This window comes from Molothrus ater, chromosome W (genome assembly GCF_012460135.2).
Source record: "Molothrus ater isolate BHLD 08-10-18 breed brown headed cowbird chromosome W, BPBGC_Mater_1.1, whole genome shotgun sequence".
Lineage (NCBI taxonomy): Eukaryota > Metazoa > Chordata > Aves > Passeriformes > Icteridae > Molothrus > Molothrus ater.
The window spans coordinates 7,415,862-7,439,599 of NC_050510.2; the positions used below are offsets into that span (position 1 = coordinate 7,415,862).

Genomic DNA, 23,738 nt, shown 5'->3' on the forward strand with positions numbered 1-23,738 from the left:
GGAAGCAGGGTTTTGGGACGTTTTCCACGAGACTTGGCCAGGGCCTTGTGGACAAGGGAACTCGGGCATTTTAACCTGCTCTGGGAGTTGACTTCCCAGCGCATGAGCAGGATTTGCTCTCTTTAAAATACCAAGTTTTGGGGTAAGAGGTTTAGGGCTGGAAGGGGGGGAAACAGGGAGAGCAGAGGTACATGGCTTGATATTTGGCTTTTTCTACAATTCCCTTTGTTTGAGCAAAGCTGTCCGAATTTGTAAACCCCAGAACACAAATTTAGCTGAGGATGTATTCCCGGACTGTCCCAAGGTTATCAATTCATGCCCTACTTTATCCCAAAATTGAATATTGTGGACTTCCTCAGGAGAAGTTTGTGGGAAGTGTAGAAAAAGCCACCTTATAAACTGTTTCAATTTTCCTTTAGAGAACTTTACATTTGCACTAACTAAAATTCCAATAATATGATAATACACTCCTTTTTGTGCTGTGCTTAACTTCGAGCCCATGTTAGATGTAAATGGCACAGAACACAGTCCCGCCGACCGAATGCAAAGCCAAAACTCGCTACCGATTTCGAAAAAGACCATGGTTAAAAGGTGATATCAGACGAAAGCTTTCACAATGCAGCTGTATACACTTCTTTTAAAACTGCCGCAGCAGCATCAGCAGGGAATGGGGACCCTCCCCGGCCGCGTGGAGAGACAGACAAAGCCTCCCCCACCCGCGAACGCAGCACCCCCCACGCCACGTGGCAAGCCGAAACCGGGGCTGCCCCGCGCCGCGTGTCGAGAGCACCCCCCGCCCCCCCGCACCGAGAGAGAAGAGCAGCGCCCCCACAACGAGAGAGAGCACGCCGCGCTGCCGAGCCGGGGGGAGGGGCAGGCAGAGCTGTCCCGCTCCTCTGACGGACGGCGCGAATTCTAAAAATGGCGAAAACATGCCGCAGAGTTAAAGCTTTACACAGGGAATTAACCGCCTTAGCTCCGCAGGGCTGCGCAGCTTAAATACAAGAGCAAAAAAGAACAAGTCTCACAGCAGAGACGGAGTTTGAACTTCGACCCCCCCAAGGAGCAGAAATACTCACCGAAATCAAAGCTGTTGCTGGCAAAGTCAGGCAGGCTGGTCTCTTCACTTGAATAGGACCCCTTGAGCTGGAGGGGCTCCCCTATTCTCCCCTGGAAAATTCGCTCACCAGAAAGGAGCTGCACTTTCCAGAGGCACAATGCGTTCCTTGAGGCTTCTTGTGGGTTCAGTCCCAAAGTCTTTCTGGAGAGCTGTGCAACCACAGCTCTTCAGTGGAAGCAAAGCTGCTTTAACGCTTTTCAAAGGTTCTGAGGTTCCTTTTGGGGCTGCAGGTTCGTGCATCCACATGTCTGGGCGCCAATATATAGAATATTAATCCCAAGGTTTCCGGGTGTGAGGTGCCTGCCTTTGTCTAGCCCTTGCTGCTAGACCAAAGGCAGCAGCTGTGGCGTTTTACCCCAGAGATACCTTTGGCTGGCTGGATGCTGCAGCTAGGCACTCAGAACAAATCCAGGCATAGTAGGAACTCAGTTTACCTCTGTGGAAAAGGTTCAGGCGACGGTGAAGAGAAAAGGAGCGGGTTCTATCGTAGAGTCTTAATCCAGAGTTTTATTTCAGCATGGTAGACCTCTGAATGTGGTAACAGCTCTCAGTAGAACTCCCGGCTGCATGGTCTCGTCTCCTTTTAAGCCCCGGGGACAGGGGGAGGGAAGGGACAGGTGAGGGCCAACCAGGTGTGAGGAGGGGAAGGCTCAAGGGATATAGACACTTAGGCCAATGGGCCCAGACGTGAAGGGCATCTTTTGAACTTCTGCCAATCACACGACGCCTTGCTGTAATGTTAAGATTGATGGACAGCTCTTAGGCAGGAGGGCAAAAGGGGGAGGGGGAAGGTTGGCACACCTGAGGGGGTTGGGATAGGTGAAACAGGAAATCACACTGGAACAAGTCAGGATACAACCTGACACCCTGTTGGTCAGGGTGGTGGTAGCAGTCCTGTTGAAGTCATAGATGTGGTTATGTTGAAGCAGTGATGCTGTAGAAGGTCTGCTCTTCCTCTGAAGGTCCAGTGGTCTTTATGTAGCTCTTCTCCTCTGGGAATCCTGTGGATAAGGCTACTCATGGTGTTCCAAACATCAGATTATATCCAGGTAGGAATGCTTGGTTCCTCCCCCTGGGTGGAACATTTCACAATGGGGTGATGTAATTTTATCAGTCATGCAGTGAGACTTGATGGTCCATTAGCAGAAGATATTCCCTGGTGTCGTGGTGCGTAGGGACTGAGAGATGACACACATCAGGTTTTTCATGAAGCAGAGAGACTTTATTGGTGTACACAGCCCTTTTTATAGGCTATTCAAAAGAATCTGAGTTTGACTCTGATTGGTTACCACACAGCTATTGACCAATAGCTACCTGCTTGCATTCATATCTGGGACTGGCTCTCTGTAGCCAAACCTCTCCTCCTCTTATGAGGCATACAGTCCATCTTATGTCGTGACAATTTTGCCTTTTCTGTTTTAAAATAAAAAACTTTTTGCTAAACTCAATCTTTCTAGCTATTGGTGTGTTCCATAAGTTTTTTACTATCATGTCTAAGAGCTATTAAAGTACAATGTTACTAGGTGGCACGCTGCAGGTTAATTACTTGAAACTCATAACTAGAGCATTGCAAACAAAACTTTAAAACTATCAGAGGTAACATTAAAAACTGTTAAGGGTAGTATTTAATGTTTTTTAAGTGTCTGATTTTTGAGGTCTAGGTGAAATCACAGGTGATTTGTTATACCTAAGGTTTCTAGCTGGTACAGAGGGTTGTTACCCATTGAATACTGGCATTTGTGGAAATATATGCATCTCCCCCTCTCTGTTTGTCAAAGGTACACTTTACCTGCCTTAGTACGTCTGGTTATGGTGAGTTGGTCATAGCAGTGACAGACTTGGAATATTTAGAAACTTGCTATTAATTTCAACAGGAGTTGGTATGAACGATTTAGCTGTGCAAAAATATGAAAAGTAGTAGTTAGTGGGTTTTGGTTTGAAAATTATTTTATAGGCATTGTAAACAAGTGACAAGAGTCAAGTACTGAGTTAGAAAACTCTGCAACTGAAACTTGATAATTTAAAGCTGCGAAGTTTATGGAGACTTTTAGGTTATTATACTTTAAGGACAGCATGTTTAACAGAAGAGTTTAATCATTTTTAGTGTTTTGCTTTAAGATGAGAGAGGGTTAGGGTTTTTATGTCAGTGGAAACCTTTTCTATATTAAGGAAGTGGTTACAGGATCACAGAATCACTAGGTTGGAAGAGACCTTCAAGATCATCAAGTCCAACCCACCCAAACGCCTCAAATAAACCATGGCACCGAGTGCCACATCCAGTTTTTTTTTAAACACTTCCAGGGGTAGTGACTCCACCACCTCCCCGAGCAGACCATTCCAGTACTTTATCACCCTTTCTGTAAAAAACTTTTTCCTAATATCCAACCTAAATTTCCCTTGGCACAGCTTGAGACTGTGTCCTCTCATTCTGTCAGTTGCAGCCTGGAGAAAGAGACCGACCCCCACCTGACTACAACCACCCTTCAGGAAGTTGTAGAGAGTGATAAGGTCACCTCTGAGTCTCCTTTTCTCCAGGCTAAACAACCTCAGCTCCCTCAGTCGTTCCTCATAGGGCTTCTGTTCCAAGCCCCTCACCAACCTCATAGCCCTCCTCTGGTTGTGCTCAAGCATCTCAAAATCCTTCCGAAACTGAGGGGCCCAGAACTGGATGCAATACTCAAGGTGTGGCCTCACCAGTGCCAAGTACAGGGGGAGAATGACCTCCCTGCTCCTGCTGGCCACACTATTCCTGATACAGGCCAGGATGCCATTGGCCTTCTTGGCCACCAGGGCACAATGCTGTCAACCAGTACCCCCAGGTCCCTTTCTGCCTGGGCACTGTCCAGCCACACCGTCCCCAGCCTATAACGCTGCAGGGGGTTATTGTGGCCAAAATGCAGGACTCACCACTTGGACTTATTAAATGTCATCTTATTGGATTCCATCCATCCATCCATACAACCATTCCAGATCTCTCTGCAGAGCCCTCCTACCTTCCAACAGATTGACACATGCTCCCAGCTTAGTGTTGTCTGCAAATTTACTAATGAAAGACTCAATGCCCTCATCTATGTCATCAATAAAAATATTAAACAGAACTGGCCCCAGCACAGACCCCTGATGGACACCACTGGTGACTGGCCACCAGCTGGATGCAGCACTGTTCACCATCACTCTCTGGGCCCAGCCATCCAGACAGTTCTTAACCCAGCAAACAGTGCTTCTGTCCAAGCTGTGGGCTGCCAGCTTTTCCAGGAGAATGCTGTGGGAGACCATGTCAAAGGCCTTGCTGAAGTCCAAATAGACAACACCCACAGCCTTTCCTGCATCCACCAGGTGGGTCACCTGGTCATAAAAGGAGACCAGGTTGGTCAAACATGACCTACCCCTCCTAAACCCATGCTGGCTGGGTCTGATACCCTGGCCATCCTGTAAGTGCTGCGTGATGACACTCAATATAAACTGTTCCATTACCTTACTGGGTACTGAGGTCAGGCTAACTGGCCTATAATTACCAGGATCCTCCTTCCCACCCTTTTTGTGAATGGGTGTCACATTGGCCAGCTTCCAGTCATCTGGAACCTCACCACTGAGCCAGGACTGTTGGTAAATGATGGAGAGCAGCTTTGCAACCTCATCTGCCAACTCCTTCATCACCCTGGGATGGATCCCATCTGGTCCCATAGATTTATGAACATCCAAGCGGCTCAGCAGTTCTCTAACTGCCTCCTCCTAGATAATGGGGGGACCATTCTGTTCCCTGGCACCATCAACCAACCCAAGAGGACAGTTGTCCTGGGGACAAGCCGTCTTCCCACTAAAGACTGAGGCAAAGAAGGCGTTAAGCACTTCTGCCTTCTCCGCATCTGCAGTTACCAAGTTCCCTCCCTCATCCAGTAGAGAACAAAGGTTGGTCTTACCCTTCTTTTTACCAATAATATATTTGTAAAAGCATTTTTTATTATCCTTTACCAATTTGCCAAATTAAGTTTGAACTGAGCTTTGGCCTCCCTGGTTTTTTTCTACATGCTCTAGCAACCCCCTTAAATACTTCCTGGGAGACCTGACCCTCCTTCCAAAGATGATACATCCACTTTTTATTCTTAAGTTCCTTCAAAACCTCATTGCCCATCCAGACGGGATGTTGGCCCCATCGACTCATCTTTTGGCATACAGGGACAGTCTGTTCCTGTGCCCTCAACATCTCTGATTTGAAGCACGCCCACCTTTACTGGACTCCTTTGTTTTTAAGGATTACTTCCCAAGGAACCCTCTGAATATGTCTCCTAAGTAGGCCAAAGTCTGCCCTCTGGAAGTCAAGTGTAAGAGTCTTATAGGTGTTCCTCCTCATTTCACCAGATATCGGGAGCTCTATAATTTCATGATCACTCTGCCCCAAGCGGCCTCCAACTACCACATCTCCCACCAGCCCATTTCTATTTGAAAACAACAGGTCTAACATAGTCCCTCCCCTGGTGGGCCCACCCACTTAGCTGCGACAAAAAGTTGTCCTCCGTACACTCTAAAAATTTACTGGACTGCCTCTTTTCTGCTGTATTAAGTTCCCAGCAGATGTCTGGTAGGTTGAAGTCACCTACAAGAACATGGGCTGGTGATCCTGAAACATTCTCCAGCTGCTTATAGAGTAAGTTGTCCACCTCTTCGTCCTGGTTGGGTGGACAATAACTGACTCCCAGTAGGATATCAGCCGTCTTGGTCTTCCCCTTAATTCTTACCCATAGGCATTCAACTCCATCTTCATAAGTTTCAATACCTATGGCATCAAAAGCCTCCTTAATATAAAGGGCCACCCCTCCACCTCTTCTCCCTTTCCTGTCTCTTCTGAAGAGCTTCTAGCCTTCCGGTGCAGTGCTCCAACTATGTGAGTCATTCCACCATGTTTCTGTGATGGCGACTACATCATAGTTCTGCTGTTGCACCATGGCCTCTGGCTCTTCTTGTTTGTTACCCATGCTGCATGCATTGGTATACATGCACCTCAGCTGGGCTACTGATTTCTCTCCTAACTCAGGCTTACCACCCTTGGGCTTGCTTCCAGACAGCCCATATGCATCCCCTTCCCCCTTCAGACCTAGTTTAAAGCCCTCTCAACAAGGTCTGCCAGTTCATGAGCTAAAAAACTTCTGCCCTTAAAAGAGAGATGTACCCCATCTGGTTCCAGTAGAGCAGGTGCTGTAAAAGTTGCCCCATGATCAAAGAATCCAAAATTTTGCTGATGACACCAAGCCTCGAGCCAGCAGTTAATGATGTGAGTTCTCCTATTTCTTTCATCATTTTTCTCTGCCACCAAAGGGACTGAGTGGAACACTACCTGGGCCCCTGTCCTATTGACCACTTGACCCAGTGCCCTAAAGTCCCTTTTAATCGCCTTGACACTCCTCTTTTCAATCTCATCACTGCCAGTCTGGAGTATCAGCAGTGGGTAATAATCAGAGGGCTGAATCAGGCCAGGAAGTCTCTTAGTGATATTTCATACCCGAGTCCCAGGGAGGCAGCAGACCTCCCTGTGGGATGGGTCTGGTCAACATATGGGGCCCTCAGTTCCCCTCAGAAGGGAATCACCCACTATGATTACCCTTCTTTTCTTCTTTATGTTAGAGGTAGTGATCCATCTTACAGATGAGTCATAATTGAGAGACTCACTGGGCAGATAATTTTCTTATAAATCATCTGACTGGCTCTCTAGATCCAGGGCCTCATACCTCTTCTGAAGTGGCACCTGGCATGGGGATGGGAGTCAGGAGGAATTTTTATTATTACCTCCCTGAGCAGGGACCCATTTCCACTCCCCTTCATCTACCAGGTGCCCTTCTATTTCCTGAGAGTGAGATGCATATGAGTCCTCTGACTCTTGGTGGGCCTCCCTTAAAGATGTAAGGGCTGAACTCCACCAGTCTATTTCCTTTTCACTTTCCCTGATACTCCTTAAGCTTTCAACTTCCTCCCTAAGCTCGGTTACCAGCGAAAGGAGGTCATTCACCTGTTCACACTGTAGGCAGGCCTCCTCCACAACATCCCCCGAAACCACCGATAAGCTCAAACACTCCAGGCAGGAATAGGTCTGTACAGACACATCCTTTTTGGAGGGCTCCACTTGGTCACATACACTTGTATCAGCCACAGTTTTCGACCGTGTTAAAACCATTACTAGCAGAAAGCCCAAAATCAAGCAGCCAACAGAAACACCTCAAACAACACACAGCACACCTTATTAGCAAGAAAAGCTGCAACCCTTCCTGCTTGCCCTACCTGCGCGAACTGCTGCGCAAACTGCTATGACCACGCCCCAGAGCCATGCCACGCCCCTGTTTGCCCACTCCTGTTTGCTGTGCTTCCCAGAGGCCTCTTATAATCAGTCACTCAGGAACAAAAGAAGCTCCTCCTCCCATTCCTGAATGGCTCTCAATGCAAGCAACTCCAAGAAAGTTACCTGTCCAGCTAGGTTTTAGTGTTAGTTTATGAGGGTCCTATGAAAAACACGTTCACTCTCCTGTGAAAATTTTAAAAGTTTAATAAAGGACAATAGGAGACAAGGACTATAGAGCAAAGGTTATTATGGCCAGGTGCATCTTGGCACTGAGCCAAGACCATGCCGTCACCTTAGGGGATACCCCTTAAATACCTTTTCCATTACACAATCCTGTTGCATATTCATAGACCCTTATGCATATGCAAAAACTAGTTTACATTTTCCAGGAACTATTTTACATGGCCCATCCTTGGGTCTGCCTTTTTAGAGCATGCGTGTTTCTTGGCTGTGGTCTTGGCTCTTCCTTATCACTTCCAGTTTGGGCCTTGGTCCACACTGTCTTCAGATGGCGAGTGCTGATAGTTGGCATATCTGTAGCAGGTGTCCTCATCCTGTGTTCATTGAATGTTATCCCATCAAAGCAGGCATTTTAACACAAGCATAGCTATTTCACTACCATGTCTTAGCTTAAGTAACAGCAGAAATACAAACTATATCTTTATAACAAAGTTACTTTAACACCACACATATAAAATCCATTTTAATATCTGTGAAAAGCCAATATTATAATATGTATCTATAACAGTCCGCAGGAGATGGAGCTTGGGCTGTTGCAGGAGCGGCGGGAGCGGCACGCATCGGGGCCACCCTCGGGGCACCGCGCCCCCACATGTCTCCTCCCCCTGCCCTCACCACTGCTTTCAGCCCGTATGGGCTTTTCCCATGCCCTGATCCCTGTCCCCAGGGTAGGAGAAGGGCACTTTGGAGACCCCCCTCCCCCCAGGGTGGGTGGCGACTTTCGGTGCAGTCAGGGTTGGTTCAGGGCGTTGTGTTAGGCTCTGGGGTTTTTGGGTCACTGCTGGGAGTGAGTGCTGGTGCTGGGGCTGCTGGTGCCTCTGGACCTGCTGAGAAAGTGGCTCACCGCTCGCCATTGTCCTGCAGCGTGGCCATGTGGTCGCAGCCATGCGCTTGGTACTGAGCTCTCGCCGCAGCGGTTACGCAGGTTGCGTCTCTTGCCGCTTTTGCTGCTGTCTCACTCTGCTTTGCAGCTTCCCGCAGCTTTGTACAGTCCCTCCCCCCGTCGCCTCTGTCGCTGCTGCTCCGCTTTCACAGAGGGCAGGCAAAGGGGGAAAAACAGCGTTAGGAGGGGCTCTCCTGCATTGGGGGACCAGGGGCCACCCTCTGGCCTTCCTCCCCTAGTCCCGGCAAACTCACGGTTGTCCACTGATCGTGCAGAAGGCATCCACACGGCCAGCGCTATGGTTGCCAGGCGACAGGGTTTTCCAGTGGTAGGGCTGCCGGCTTCTCTTCCGGTTTCTGGTGCTGTGATGATGCTTCTGGGGTCTGGTGGATGCACGGGGTGGATTCCTGGATGCCATGACAGAGGCAATTCTGGCTGCTGCCTCCACGTGTTTAGCGTGGTATCTCTTTTCCCATGGGATGCTGTCTGTGCTCTGCTATTTTGAGATGATTTGGCTGGCAGGTCCTGCGTCACGTGGCGACGGCCATCCCTGGTGATCTGCGTTCAAAGCGCATGGCGTCTGCCATGTTGGGGTTTTTCTGCGGGCTGTGTCCACAGCGCATTACTGGTGGTACGGGGCGTGGAGCCTAAAGATGGCTTTTTCAGCTGTGGTATGGGCACCATCTCTCCTGCTGTTTCTGCATCCCGTTCGGCTTCTAAGTGCTCCAGACAGTTTGAGATAAACATTAGGAGTTTTAAAATGTCCATAGTGGCTTTCAGAGCTTATTGTTCATACTTTACTCCTCATTGAAGTAAGAGAAAAGTTCATATCTTAATGACTTGTTGTTCTTTTATAGAGATAAATCTGCCTGTTTCTTTGGTGAGGTTTTCCTTCTATTTTTCAGCTTTTTTGTTTCTTTGGCTCTTACACCATCTGGATTTCTAGCTTTACCAGCTTTTCTGTCTTTTGTTTCACACAGCTCTTTAGCTGTCCTTTTCTCACAGTTCTGGCTGTCGCTAGCTCTGGTTGCATTTTCTCACAGCTCTCAGCTGTGGCTCTCTGCTGTTTTGTCTCGTTCCTTTTCTCATGGCTTAGTTCCTTTCCTCACATGGGGTCACCAATTGTTGAAGGGTGTGGGGATGGAGAGATGACACACATCGGGGTTTTCATGAAGCAGAGAGACTTTATTGGTGTACATAGCCCTTTTTATAGGCTATCCTAAAGACTGTGTTCGAGTCTGATTGGTTACCACCCAGCTATTGACCAATAGCTACCTGCTTGCGTTCATATCTGGGACTGGCTCTGTAGCCAACCCCCTCCTCCTCTTATGAGGCATACAGTCCATCTTATGCCGTAATACCCTGGAGGATGTTATCAGGGATAAGTCATGGAAGAAATAAAGAACACTGCCCCACCTGTTTTTAACAGCTTATGAAGATGGTGATAGAATACATACTTTTGGTTACATCTTACATTGTAACCTAAGACAATCTTGCTCTCAAGGTGAGATGTTTATTGTTAGGTCAGGATCTCACCTCCCTGGATAACTCCAGAGATAACTTGCTACCAGACAGATGTCTGGCCTAGGTTATCTCACCAATTCATATGAGGGGGAAAATGCCCTGAGTTATGCACCAGCTGATAGAACAGATAAGCTCTTCTGTGGCAGACTGCAAGTCCCTCTACAGAGAGCATCCAGAGGAGAGCTGTGAAGATGGTGAAGGGCCTTGAGGGGAAACTGAGGAGTGGCCAAGGTCACTTGGTCTGTTCAGCCTGGAGGAGACTGAGGGGAAACCTCATTGCAGTCTACAACTTCCTTGTGAGGGGAAGAAGAAGGGCAGACACTGATCTCTTCTCTCTAGTGCCCAGTGACAGGACCTGAGGGAATGGCCTGAAGTTGTGTCAGGGAAGGTTTAGGTTGGATATTAGAAAAAGGTTCTTCCCCCACATGGTGGTTGGGCATTGGAACAGGCTCCCTAGGGAAGTGGTCACAGCACCAATCCTGACAGACTTCAAGAAGTGTTTGGACAATACTCTCAGGCACATGGTGGGATTCTTGAGGCTGTCCTGTGCCAAACCAGAAGTTGGATTTGATGATCCTTGTGGGTTCCTTCCAACTCAGGGAATTATTCTATGATTCTATGAATTCCAAATTAATGGGATTTTCCTCATTTTAACAGCTTCTTATCCTTTTGGAGCCTTTGACTGCCTTGTCAATTGTGAAGGAACACAAACAGTACCTTAACTGCCATCTGAGTATGAAAATGGGTCAGTGTCATGAGTGGAGTGGAAGCTTCAGACAAAGTTTATTAAAGAAACCCTGCCACTGAGTCACAACGTGCCAAGAAGACCCCCCTTGCTTTCAAAACTCCTTAGACAGAGGAGCCTGAGCATGGCATCTTGGCCTCAGACTATCAACAGTTTGGGTTTTGCAACTTTTTCCTGCTAGTTCTAATGATGGCAAATCAGATATATTTGTATAAAAATTATTAATTATTAAGACAAATGAACAGACAAAAGATAACTGATGAAAGATCTTAATCAGAATTACTGCACAGTATAAAACTAAAAGAACTACTAGTAGATTATAGTATAACATAAAATAGTGCACTATATCAAAGTACCTATATTAAAGCTAGCAAAATAAATAGCATGGATTAGGAGTTGAACATAACTTACCACTGAAATGACAATAATGTAAACAGATTCCTTCACTTTATCCCTTGGAAAGTAACCATGAAATAGGTGTCCCCACTCATGGGAGAAACTCCATCCATTTCCAGGAAAATGTATAGAACATTTCTGCTTTGTTGAAGTTTGGTGTGGCTTTTACAGTTGTAAAGCGAGTGTCTGTCGCTGTCGAGGCGGTCACGACATAAAGCAGAGACCACAAGCAGTCTCAGTTGGCAACACTTTATTATTGAACATGGCTGATTTTTATACACTTTCCAATTGTTTATGCTTCTTCTATCTTTACTATTGGCCACAATAAATCAACATAATACTATTGGTGAGAAGTTATAGTGACTTAACTAACTTTCTAAAAATGCTTCATCCAGCTGCAAAGTTCTATCTTTCTTCTCTCTGTCTCCTTGGTTACAGCCTTGGAGAGAGCTCCTTATCAGTTTCTTCTTACTTCTCAGCTTCTTCTCGCTCCTTTAGCTAACAGGCCCGCTGTTAGCCCCTTCTACAAGTGTCTGTCAGCCAGAAATTCAACTTATCTTGTCAAATCTCACTTCAAAAGTAAGATGCTTATCGGCAGTTGGGAGATGCCAGACCAGTGTTAACCCCATGGTGCCAAAATAACTCACTACAAGACAGCTTGTCCTGTTCGAGTTATCTGCCTGGTTAACAATCAATAGATAAGCTCATGTGGATAGTGAGATGCCTTGCTACAGTCAGATAAAAATGGTGAGTCACAGCTCACTGAACAAGAGGTTAGTCACTGAACACCATCTTAGTGATGCCACTCATGTCTCTTTGGATCTGCATCACTCAAAGAAAAGTTACAAATGAGTGTTAGAGGAATGCTTCAGATTGTTATACACAGCTGGAAACCTTACTTGTAATTCCAAAAACTTAGACTGGAGATCCAAGAAAGTGAGTGCAATTTATATTGTGTGTTTTCTAATACTTCTTCACGGCAGCTCAAGGAAAGCAAACCTGTAGTCTGGCTGCTTGGAGGTGGTTGAGCTTTAAGTAATTCTGCCTTATGAGTTTGCAGGATGCCTGAAGAAAGAGTTTAATCCTAAAATACTTTTATAAATACTACCTGAGTGACAAATATAAAGAACAGATGGAGGACCACAAAATAAGTCTGAGGCTTCTCATTGGAGTGATCACAAATCAGACAGCTAATTAAGTTATAGTGCCTTGTTTCAGAAATCAGACTTGCTATGCTAAATAATCTTGAGCTATTTCACTGTTTTGGTTCAAGTGGAGTGTCTAGACTTTAGGCCACTTTGCCCTTGTGACCACTAGTGTATAATTGTGGCTTCCCACTTGTATGCTAATACCTGGATTTAACTTTAGCTTAACTGCTCTAAAGCTGAGCTATTTTAAAATCTGTTTTGAATATGATAAAAAAGATGGATCTTTTTAGAGACATAACAGAATACAATGTTCAGGGGAGAGCTTCAACTTCCAATTGTGTAGCGATAGTCTTGTCACAAGGAGAGCTAAAACATTGGGTGTATTGACTTCAAAATCTATTCAGTTGTTGGATTGTTGTGTGTTTGGGGTTTTCTTTAGTAGTTACGAGCTAAAACATTAAAAAAAAACAAAACAAAACACCACCAAAAAACCAAAACTGAGGCAATGAAATCCAAACAGATTCAATGTGTGATCAAGCAACTTCCTTTTTATTGAGTCACCTGGTATAGTTTGGGCATCAGAGATAAATAGCTCCCAAATACAGAAATGTGAGTCTTAATTGAATGCATTAAGCTTGTAAGGTTTTTTTATACAATTTCTACTTTTGATCTTAGGTCCTTTCAGTTATCTTGATGATGTCCCATTTAAGATAGGAGACAAATTCAAAACCCCAGCAAAGGTTGGATTACCCATTGGTTTCAGCCTGCCTGATTCTTCTCAGCTTGTCAGAGAAGCCCAGGTAAGTGATGTGTTCTGCCTTTCTGCTCTCTTCCCCCTGGTGCTGTAAACTGCAAGTAGTCACAGTTTACACGTGTTCAAATGCTAGTCTTGACGGTCCTGTAGTGTCATTTTGTATGCCAGGCAGTAGTTGCAGAAGATCTGTTAGAATGTATAGAAAAATTAAAGTATGATAGGCTGTGCAAAAAGCTTCTACTTTTAAAAGAACCTAATAACATTTATTTTAGTGTATCTACTTCAAAAAAGTACAGCGTTTTTGTTGTGGAGTCCTGGTTTAAAAGACAGGTGTTTGCCAAGGAAGGTGGGAACCTTCCTGAAATGGAAAATATTACTCCCTTCCCTCCAAATTATTATAACTTTAAAATTACATCACTTTCAGGCAAGGATATGTGAAAAGGAATAACATTTCTTTACTAGAATATATTAACAAGATAAACAACTGCAGCAACAACAAACAAAACCAGAAACCAAATAACAGCCTTCCCTCACCCATCAAGCAATTTCCTCTTTTCTATAGTTACGACCACAACCAGTAGGAGTGCTGGTGGGCCCTGGCGAAGTGACGGTTTCAGTGACTTTCTTGCAGCCAGCAGGGAACGCTACCGAGTCCTGATGAGGCAGGACAGGTGCAATGATTCCCCCCGCGGCTGCAGGGGGTGCTGTGGCGCAAGCGCAGCATCCTCATGGCAATGGCAGCTTGGGCAAGGGGGTAGACAGGAGATGGCTCTCATTGCAAAACTCACAGGGAGCAGCCAGTCTCAGTACCCCTCTGGGTGGTGAGCTGAACTGGAGTACTAGCCTCAGAGCAGCGGGCTGGAATAGCAGAGGCAAGCAGACCTGGGGCAGCAAATCAAAGTGTAGCAATAACCCTGTCACGGTGGCAGAAACAGTGAGGGCTGGGTGGATCTGTGGGGGGGAGGTCGAGCTCAAGTGTAGCAAAAATCCCAGAGCAGCGGGGGGCAGGCAGGTCTGATCAGGCAGCAGTTGATGTCAGCAGCCATTACCAACAGCAAAAAAACCCCCCCAGACTCCGGCAGCAAACCACAATGCAGCCCCATCTAGGGAAAGAGAGATGCCCACTCCCCACACCACATGCTCTCCCTTCTGATTGCCAAGAGAGCAGGGGCTGAGCCCAGCCTCTGACCCCCAGCCAAATTTCGGTTAGCACATCCCCCCCCCCCCCCCCCGACCTCTTGCAGTATCTCTGCTCTTCCCAAGAGAAACTCCCCAGTCAGAGCGGTCACTCCCCAGCTAAGAGACTGCAACAACTGCACCCCTTCCTCTCTCCTCCCCCAGGACCATTTCAATGTTATTCCAAGATGTCCAGCTAGGCCTTTTGTCTCTTAAATACCATTCATTCATCATCTCTGGGGCAACAAATGGGAAGAAAATTTCCTGAGAGAAAGAAAAGGAAAAAAAAAAGGCCTAACCCCTAACAGGTCTAAATGTTGCCCCGACTAAATCTGAATAGCATTTTTAAGAGGCAAAGGCTAAGAACTGATACACCCATGCTATGGTATATTTACAGAATCTTGTTTGAGGGTAACAAGCCTTTATATAACCATAATTTATGTGTTCTCACAATTGTAGGATGAAGAAATAAATTTTCAGTTCTTGTTTTCTGTGGAGTTCTGAGTGGGAATTCTTTTCCAGCTGTAGGGTAAACAGGTTACAGCATGGTACACAGATGGCTTCCAGGTCTTTGAGAAGCAGGTCTTTCTTACTATAAACTCATAGTAGCATAAAATCAATGGCTTTAAAGTAAATGTTGAAAATCTAATCTCCAAATGCAGGTTATGATACAAGAAGTCTAATTGAACTATATTTTCTCATTTTGGATCCATGATTTTCCTTGGCAGTCCAAACTGATGTTTGTTTTCATTTCAGTTGTGACAGATAGTTCTGCTTTTTTTCTTCCCTTTTTTTCTTTTTTTAATTTTTTTTTCTGCCCTGCAACTCATCCACTGGAGAGCTATCTCAATTACCCTACATCATGGCTTTTTCATTATAACCATTAAATGAGTACCTGATTATCTTAATATACATATTTCCACCCAGTTAAAGTGGTGTAGAAGAGCTAAAGGCAACTAGTGTCATATTGCTGGCTTCATTGTGCTATGTTTCTATTTTCCTGCCATGCTGAGGCTCAAGTATAATATGTCCAATTGGACTGAAGTATCCTGCATAATAGGATGCAACTATGTAGAATACGCATATTGCAGTGCAATTTGACATTTTTTACAGCTGTAGTGAGAGCTGTTAAAAAAATAAAAGTGCAAGGAAGCAAAATTGCACAAAACTATATATTTTTCTATAAATACCCCCTTTTTTAATATATAAAAAAAATGGTCAGTTTTGGTCCATGTATATAGTCATACCCACACACACACCCACACAAAACCCTGATAGCTCTGCTCAGATAGCAAAGAATGTATAATGAGTAGTCCTCGGTACTTCTGCCAGTGATTTGTTTTTCAAAGTTGCCTTGCTGATAAATTATGTATCACGTCTCTTGGAGTCTTAGAGCTAAGGGAATGGAAAACTGTTATGCAGTTAAGACAACAGGTCTCCAGGATCTCACTGGAGCCTGCTATAGGATAAGATGTGGTGCAACACATAGCAAGTCCCAGAAAAACTTAGTAGAAGCCTAGCAAGCCTTGCTGGTTTGTTGCTCTTTAGAGACAGGAATTTATATGACCTAGCATTCCCATGGCAAGAGCACTCCAGTTATGTGCCATTATCCTGGCAAGAGTATCTTATAACTTCTTGTGAGTCATGGGTTATATCTTGGACTTAACTTGTAGGCTGTGTTTTCTGAACATTTTTTTGTTATCTAAAGAGCATTTGAGGTTGTTCATTCTTACTAAGATATTAAAGCTTTAAGTAAATTTAGTCTGTTCAGAATGTTGTCCTTTCAACCAGGCCACTACTATAACCAGTAAACTGATAGTGAATAGCTTATAAATGCCTTCCTGTGCTAACTTGGCCCTGAAGGAGTTGATGTTAAATGGGAAAAGCTTGTGAGATCTTGTCATGCCAGTAACTGCATCAAAATTTGCTACTGCAGTTCGTTGTCATCATCGGTGTAGCCAGTATATGCCCTTTGCTGGTGAGCCACTGGCACTGAACTAATACCAATACCTCTTAAACTAGTGAGTATAAAACTATAATATGAAGTCCCTAAGAAATATATTAGGGAGAACTGAGTAATACTGTATTGGCATATTGGCCTTTGGATGAAAAAAAAAAATACTCTGCTGTACTCTTGAATGACTTGTGGAACTTGTGGACAGGAGGTAGTTTAGTGATGCTAAATCTGGGTATGGCTATCTAGTAGGCTTGCTACATCTGTACTCTTGGGGGGAGAGGGTGGGAGAGCTGTGAAACTGATAAAATGATCTTGGGATGATGTCCTGGTTTAAAGGACAGGTAACTGCCAAGGAAGGGAGGAACCTCCCTTAGAAAGGAAAATGTGACCCACCCCATCCCCCCCCCAAATTATTATAACTTTGAAATTAAGGGACTTTCAGACAAAAATATGGGAAAAGGAATACCGTTCTTTACTAATATATCATACACAGAATCACACACAGAATCACTAGGTTGGAAGAGACCTTCAAGATCATCAAGTCCAACCCACCCAAACGCCTCAAATAAACCATGGCACCGAGTGCCACATCCAGTCTTTTTTTAAACACTTCCAGGGATAGTGACTCCACCACCTCCCCGAGCAGACCATTCCAGTACTTTATCACCCTTTCTGTAAAAAACTTTTTCCTAATATCCAACCTAAATTTCCCTTGGCACAGCTTGAGACTGTGTCCTCTCATTCTGTCAGTTGCAGCCTGGAGAAAGAGACCGACCCCCACCTGACTACAACCACCCTTCAGGAAGTTGTAGAGAGTGATAAGGTCACCTCTGAGTCTCCTTTTCTCCAGGCTAAACAACCTCAGCTCCCTCAGTCGTTCCTCATAGGGCTTCTGTTCCAAGCCCCTCACCAACCTCATAGCCCTCCTCTGGTTGTGCTCAAGCATCTCAAAATCCTTCCGAAACTGAGGGGCCCAGAACTGGATGCAATACTCAAGGTGTGGCCTCACCAGTGCCAAGTACAGGGGGAGAATGACCTCCCTGCTCCTGCTGGCCACACTATTCCTGATACAGGCCAGGATGCCATTGGCCTTCTTGGCCACCAGGGCACAATGCTGTCAACCAGTACCCCCAGGTCCCTTTCTGCCTGGGCACTGTCCAGCCACACCGTCCCCAGCCTATAACGCTGCAGGGGGTTATTGTGGCCAAAATGCAGGACTCACCACTTGGACTTATTAAATGTCATCTTATTGGATTCCATCCATCCATCCATACAACCATTCCAGATCTCTCTGCAGAGCCCTCCTACCTTCCAACAGATTGACACATGCTCCCAGCTTAGTGTTGTCTGCAAATTTACTAATGAAAGACTCAATGCCCTCATCTATGTCATCAATAAAAATATTAAACAGAACTGGCCCCAGCACAGACCCCTGATGGACACCACTGGTGACTGGCCACCAGCTGGATGCAGCACTGTTCACCATCACTCTCTGGGCCCAGCCATCCAGACAGTTCTTAACCCAGCAAACAGTGCTTCTGTCCAAGCTGTGGGCTGCCAGCTTTTCCAGGAGAATGCTGTGGGAGACCATGTCAAAGGCCTTGCTGAAGTCCAAATAGACAACACCCACAGCCTTTCCTGCATCCACCAGGTGGGTCACCTGGTCATAAAAGGAGACCAGGTTGGTCAAACATGACCTACCCCTCCTAAACCCATGCTGGCTGGGTCTGATACCCTGGCCATCCTGTAAGTGCTGCGTGATGACACTCAATATAAACTGTTCCATTACCTTACTGGGTACTGAGGTCAGGCTAACTGGCCTATAATTACCAGGATCCTCCTTCCCACCCTTTTTGTGAATGGGTGTCACATTGGCCAGCTTCCAGTCATCTGGAACCTCACCACTGAGCCAGGACTGTTGGTAAATGATGGAGAGCAGCTTTGCAACCTCATCTGCCAACTCCTTCATCACCCTGGGATGGATCCCATCTGGTCCCATAGATTTATGAACATCCAAGCGGCTCAGCAGTTCTCTAACTGCCTCCTCCTAGATAATGGGGGGACCATTCTGTTCCCTGGCACCATCAACCAACCCAAGAGGACAGTTGTCCTGGGGACAAGCCGTCTTCCCACTAAAGACTGAGGCAAAGAAGGCGTTAAGCACTTCTGCCTTCTCCGCATCTGCAGTTACCAAGTTCCCTCCCTCATCCAGTAGAGAACAAAGGTTGGTCTTACCCTTCTTTTTACCAATAATATATTTGTAAAAGCATTTTTTATTATCCTTTACCAATTTGCCAAATTAAGTTTGAACTGAGCTTTGGCCTCCCTGGTTTTTTTCTACATGCTCTGGCAACCCCCTTAAATACTTCCTGGGAGACTTGACCCTCCTTCCAAAGATGATACATCCACTTTTTATTCTTAAGTTCCTTCAAAACCTCATTGCCCATCCAGACGGGATGTTGGCCCCATCGACTCATCTTTTGGCATACAGGGACAGTCTGTTCCTGTGCCCTCAACATCTCTGATTTGAAGCACGCCCACCTTTACTGGACTCCTTTGTTTTTAAGGATTACTTCCCAAGGAACCCTCTGAATATGTCTCCTAAGTAGGCCAAAGTCTGCCCTCCATAAGTCTAATGTAAAAGTCTTATTAACGTTCATCCTGATTTCATCAAATATCGACAACTCTATATGGTCACTCTGCCCGAAGCAGCTTCCAACCGCCATATCTCCCACCAGTCCATCTCTATTTGCAAACAACAGGTCTAGCATAGTCCCTCCCCTGGTGGGCTCACTCACCAGCTGTGACAAAAAGTTGTCCTCCACGCACTCTAAAAACTTCCTGGACTCTATATATATCTGTATAATAAGGACAACAAACGACCACAACGGCAGCAATAACAAACAAAAACAGAATTCCAGTAACAGCCTTATCTTGGCTGCAGGCACTTCCCCTTCAGTGCATTTATGGTCACAGCCAGCAGGGGTGCTGGTGGCTCCCAGCTGAGCAGGGCAGGACAGGTGCGATGATTTCCCCGCAGCTCCAGGGGTCGCTGTGGCACGAGCTCAGCTGCCTCTCTCCATGTGGGCAGTGGAGGACGCACAGGCGGGAGAGATAGAAAAGGGGTTTCCTTTACAAACTCACCACAGGCCTGGTGCCCCTCCAGGTAGAGAAAGGAACTGTAGCAGGAACCTCGGAGCAGCGGCTAGAACAGCAGAAGAAGGCACGCCCCAGGGTGGCAAACAAAATATAATAGAAAACTCCACAGCCTTAGCAGGAGCCATGGCGGTCAGGTGGACATGGGGTGCTGGGTTAGAGTGTACTGGAAAATTCTGAGGCAACGGCAGAAAGCAGCGGGACTTGGCGGTGGCATAAAGCAGTGGGGCTTGGCAGCTGCATCTGGGCTTGTCCATATCAGCTGCCGCACGCAGCTGGGTAACATACCCTCAGGGAAGGGGGAGGGGATCAGGGTCCCAGGTTCTCCCCTGAGGCACCTGAATATATGGTGAGGGTCCTTTCCAGTCAGATCGGGTGTTACTAAGGTCCCAGGTCACCTTCTGGACTTAAGAACAAAGACTCACGCACGGTAAAGACGAAGCAGTCATGGGCTGCACTCTGGTATGTGTCCTGGTTTAGGGCAAATTTGGGAGAAAACCTCCAAAAGGGGCCCCCCCAAGAAAACAAACCCACACGACCCCTCCCCCCCAACCGGTTCAGGAAGGATTTCCTCAGAGAGAAGTGGAAAAAAACCCTGTTTATTTAACAGGCAAAGCACTCCCCAACACAAAAAAAATGAACAATACCAGATGACAAAACTCATTCGCTGCTCTGAAGAGATGACAAATTCAGAAAATCTCTCCGGTGGATGGTCACTCTCTTATCAGTCCCTCCGGCACTGGGAAAGGCTGCTGACCAGAGTAGGCCCTGGTAGGCTACAAAGTGCGAGCTCTCGGTGTTTCCCCGGGTCTCAGTCCGGAGCAGGTTTGAACAGTTCCAAAAAAAGGGAAAGAAAAACAGTCCAGGGAACTTCTGTGCCTCAGCTAGTTAAACTAACTAAACACCAATGGAGTGCCGTGTTCTGCCCCATCCATGCCCAGACACCACAGTGGAGGAGTGAGAGCAGGCTGATAACAAAACTCTGTGCTTCTTCTTCTCCCGGCCTTTGCTCTCAGAGCCAGTCTTGAAGGCACAGAATACAACATCCAGCATAAACAGAACACACGATTGGGGATACAAGCATCATAACGTCACCCTAGGACATTCCACCCCTTATCCCCATATCGTCAACTTACTACCAAACATCATGCATTTTATTCATGTAAAAACTTCTAATGTTCCACCCAAAAAATTACAAGAAATACCCATTGTGCCCCTGTCACGTCTCCACTCTGGACCACTGAATCCAGGCCCCAGACTACAAAGCTGCAGGATTCCCCACTTTCATTTTACTCATTCAAAACTCCATTTTTCACTTGCTCAGACCTTCAACACCTAGACATTTCCTTCTATTTCATTTCTGTGTGGTTTAATGCAGAGGCAATGGCAGTAACATCCAACAAACAGTGATATTTGCATATCATTCTCACCACACAATCAGATTTCCATGAGCTACACATCGTGTTGTTCCATCTCTCTGCATTATCCACCCTGGGCAACCTGGTCCCTGAGCAAAGACAACACCACAAATGGGTTTGTCTGTACTCAAGGCAGAATTGACCCACACAGTCTTCCCTAACAAACCTCTGACATGTACCACTGGGACTTGATCTCCGTCTACTATATTCAGGGACTCAGACTGGGCAGGACCTGCTCGGTTGGTGGAACCTCGGGTGTTTACTAACCAGGTGGCCTTCGCTAAATGCTGCTCCCAAATTTTGAAAGATCCCCCACCCAAGGCTTTCAACTGGGTTTTTAACAATCCATTGTACCTCTCCACTTTGCCTGCAGCTGGTGCATGGTAGGGGATATGGTACACCCACTCAATGCCATGTTCCCTAGCCCAGGTGTTGATAAGGCTGTTCTTGAAATGAGTCCTGTAGTCTGATTCAATCTTCTCAGGGGTACCATGCCTCCAAAGGACCTGTTTTTCAAGGCCCAGGATGGTGTTATGGGCAGTAGTGTGAGACACAGGGTAGGTTTCCAACCATCCTGTGGTGGCTTCTACCATTGTGAGCACGTAGTGCTTGCCTTGGCGTGTCTGAGGCAGTGTGATGTAGTCAATCTGCCAGGCCTCCCCATACTTGTACTTGGACCACCGCCCACCATATCATAAGGGCTTCACTCACTTGGCCTGTTTGATGGCAGCACACGTCTCACAGTTGTGGATAACCTGCGAAATACTGTCCATGGTTAAATCCACCCCTCGGTCTCATGCCCACCTCTCGGTGGCATCTCGACCCTGATGGCCTGAGGCATCATGGCCCCATCGAGCTACGAATAACTCTCCCTTGTCTTACCAGTCTATCTTTGACACCTCTATCTTTGCAGCCTGATCTACCTGCTCATTGTTTTGGTGCTCCTCATTAGCTCTACTCTTGGGGACACAAGCATCTACGTGGTGGACTTTCACAAGTAGCCTCCCTACCCTGGTAGCAATGTCTTTCCACTCTTCAGCAGCCCAAATTGGTTTTCCTCTACACTGCAAATTAGCTTTTTTCCACCTCTCCAGCCATCCCCACAGAGCATTGGCTACCATCCATGAATCAGTGTAGAAGTAGAGCTTTGGCCACTTCTCTCTTTCTGCAATGTCCAGGGCCAGTTGAACGGCTTTGAGTTCTGCAAGTTGGCTTGATCCTCCTTCTCCTTCAGTGGCCTCTGCGACCTGTCGTGTGGGGCTCCATACGGCTCCTTTCTACTTCCGATTCATCCCTAATATGCGAGAGGAACCATCAGTGAAAAGAGCTTAGTGTGTTTCCTCTGGTGGCAGTTGGTTGTATGCTGGAGCTTCTTCAGCCCATGTCACTTGTTCTTGTTCTTCATCCATGACACCAAAATTTTCACCTTTGGGCCAATTTGTAATTACTTCCAAAATCCCAGGGCGATTCAGTTTACCTATACGGGTGCACTGTGTGATAAGAGCAATCCACTTGCTCCATGTAGCACTGGTGGCATGGTGGGTGGAAGGAACCTTTCCTTTGAACATCCATCCCAGCACCGGTAGTCAGGGTGCCAGGAGGAGCTGCGCTTCTGTACCAGTCACCTCTGAGGCGGCTTGGACTCCTTCATAGGCTGCCAAGATTTCCTTCTCTGTTGGAGTGTAGTTGGCTTCAGAGCCTCTGTAGCTTTGACTCCAAAATCCTAGTGGTCGGCCTCAAGTCTCCCCAGGCACCTTCTGCTAAAGGCTCCAGGACAAACCATGGTTCCTGGCTGCAGAGTAGAGCATGCTCTTCACCTCTGGTCCTGTCCTGACTGGGCCAAGGACTACTGTATGAGCAATCTCCTGCTTAATCTGGGCAAAAGCTTTTTGCTGCTCAGAGCCCCAGTGGAAATCATTCTTCTTGTGGGTGACCAGGTAAAGAGGGCTCACGATCTGACTGTACTCAGGAATGTGCATCCTCCAAAAGCCTATGGCACCTAGGAAAGCTTGTGTTTCTTTCTTATTGGTTGGTGGAGACATAGCTGTGATCTGGTTGATGACATCTGTAGGAATCTGACGCTGTCCATCTTGCCACTTTACTCCCAGGAACTAGATCTCACGAGCTGGTCCCTTAACTTTGCTCTTTTTGATGGTAAAACCCGCTCCCAGGAGGATTTGGATGATTTCCTTTCCTTTCTCAAACACTTCCACAGCTGTGTTCCCCCACACAATGATGTCATCAGTATACTGTAGGTGTTCTGGAGCTTCACCCTTTTCTAGTGCAGTCTGAATCGGTCCATGGCAGATGGTAGGACTGTGCTTCCATCCCTGGGGCAGTCGGTTCCAGGTATACTGCACTCCCCTCCACATGAAAGGAAACTGAGTCCTGCATTCTGCTGCCAGAGGAATGGAGAAAAATGCATTGGCAATATCAATAGTGGCATACCACTTTGCTGCCTTGGACTCAAGCTCATACTGGAACTCTAATATGTCTGGCACAGCAGCACTCAGTGGTGGAGTCACTTCATTCAATGCATGGTAGTCCACAGTCAATCTCCATTCTCCTTCAGGTTTACGCACAGGCCAAATGGGGCTGTTGAAGGGTGAGTGGGTTTTGCTGACCACCCCTTGGTTCTCTGGCTCTCGGATCATCTCATGGATGGGAATCACAGCATCTCGAGTGGTTCTATACTGTCAGCAATGCACTGTGGAAGTGGCAATTGGTACCTGTTGCTCTTCTCCCTTCAGAAGTCCTACTGTAGATGGATTCTCGGACAGTCCAAGCAAGGTGTTCAATTGCTGGATGCCCTCTGTCAGTACAGCTGCTATCCCAAATGCCCACCTGAGTCCTTTTGGGTCTTTGAAATACCCACTTCGGAGGTAATCTGTGC

The 23,738-nt window shown here is 46.5% G+C and overlaps 1 protein-coding gene across 4 annotated transcripts in view; it reads left to right on the plus strand.

Annotated features, from left to right (window-relative positions):
• Positions 1–23,738, plus strand: part of LOC118701510 (ubiquitin-associated protein 1-like) — an 87,159-nt gene that overhangs the window by 35,830 nt on the left and 27,591 nt on the right. For 3 of the 4 annotated variants that reach the window (XM_036406160.2, XM_036406163.2, XM_036406159.1), the window contains exon 3: positions 13,060–13,184. In XM_036406160.2, coding sequence (XP_036262053.1) covers positions 13,060–13,184 — 125 coding nt within the window. Of the gene's footprint in view, positions 1–10,792; positions 10,841–13,059; positions 13,185–23,738 lie in introns of those variants that run through there. The other variant, XM_036406162.1, reaches the window with a different exon arrangement.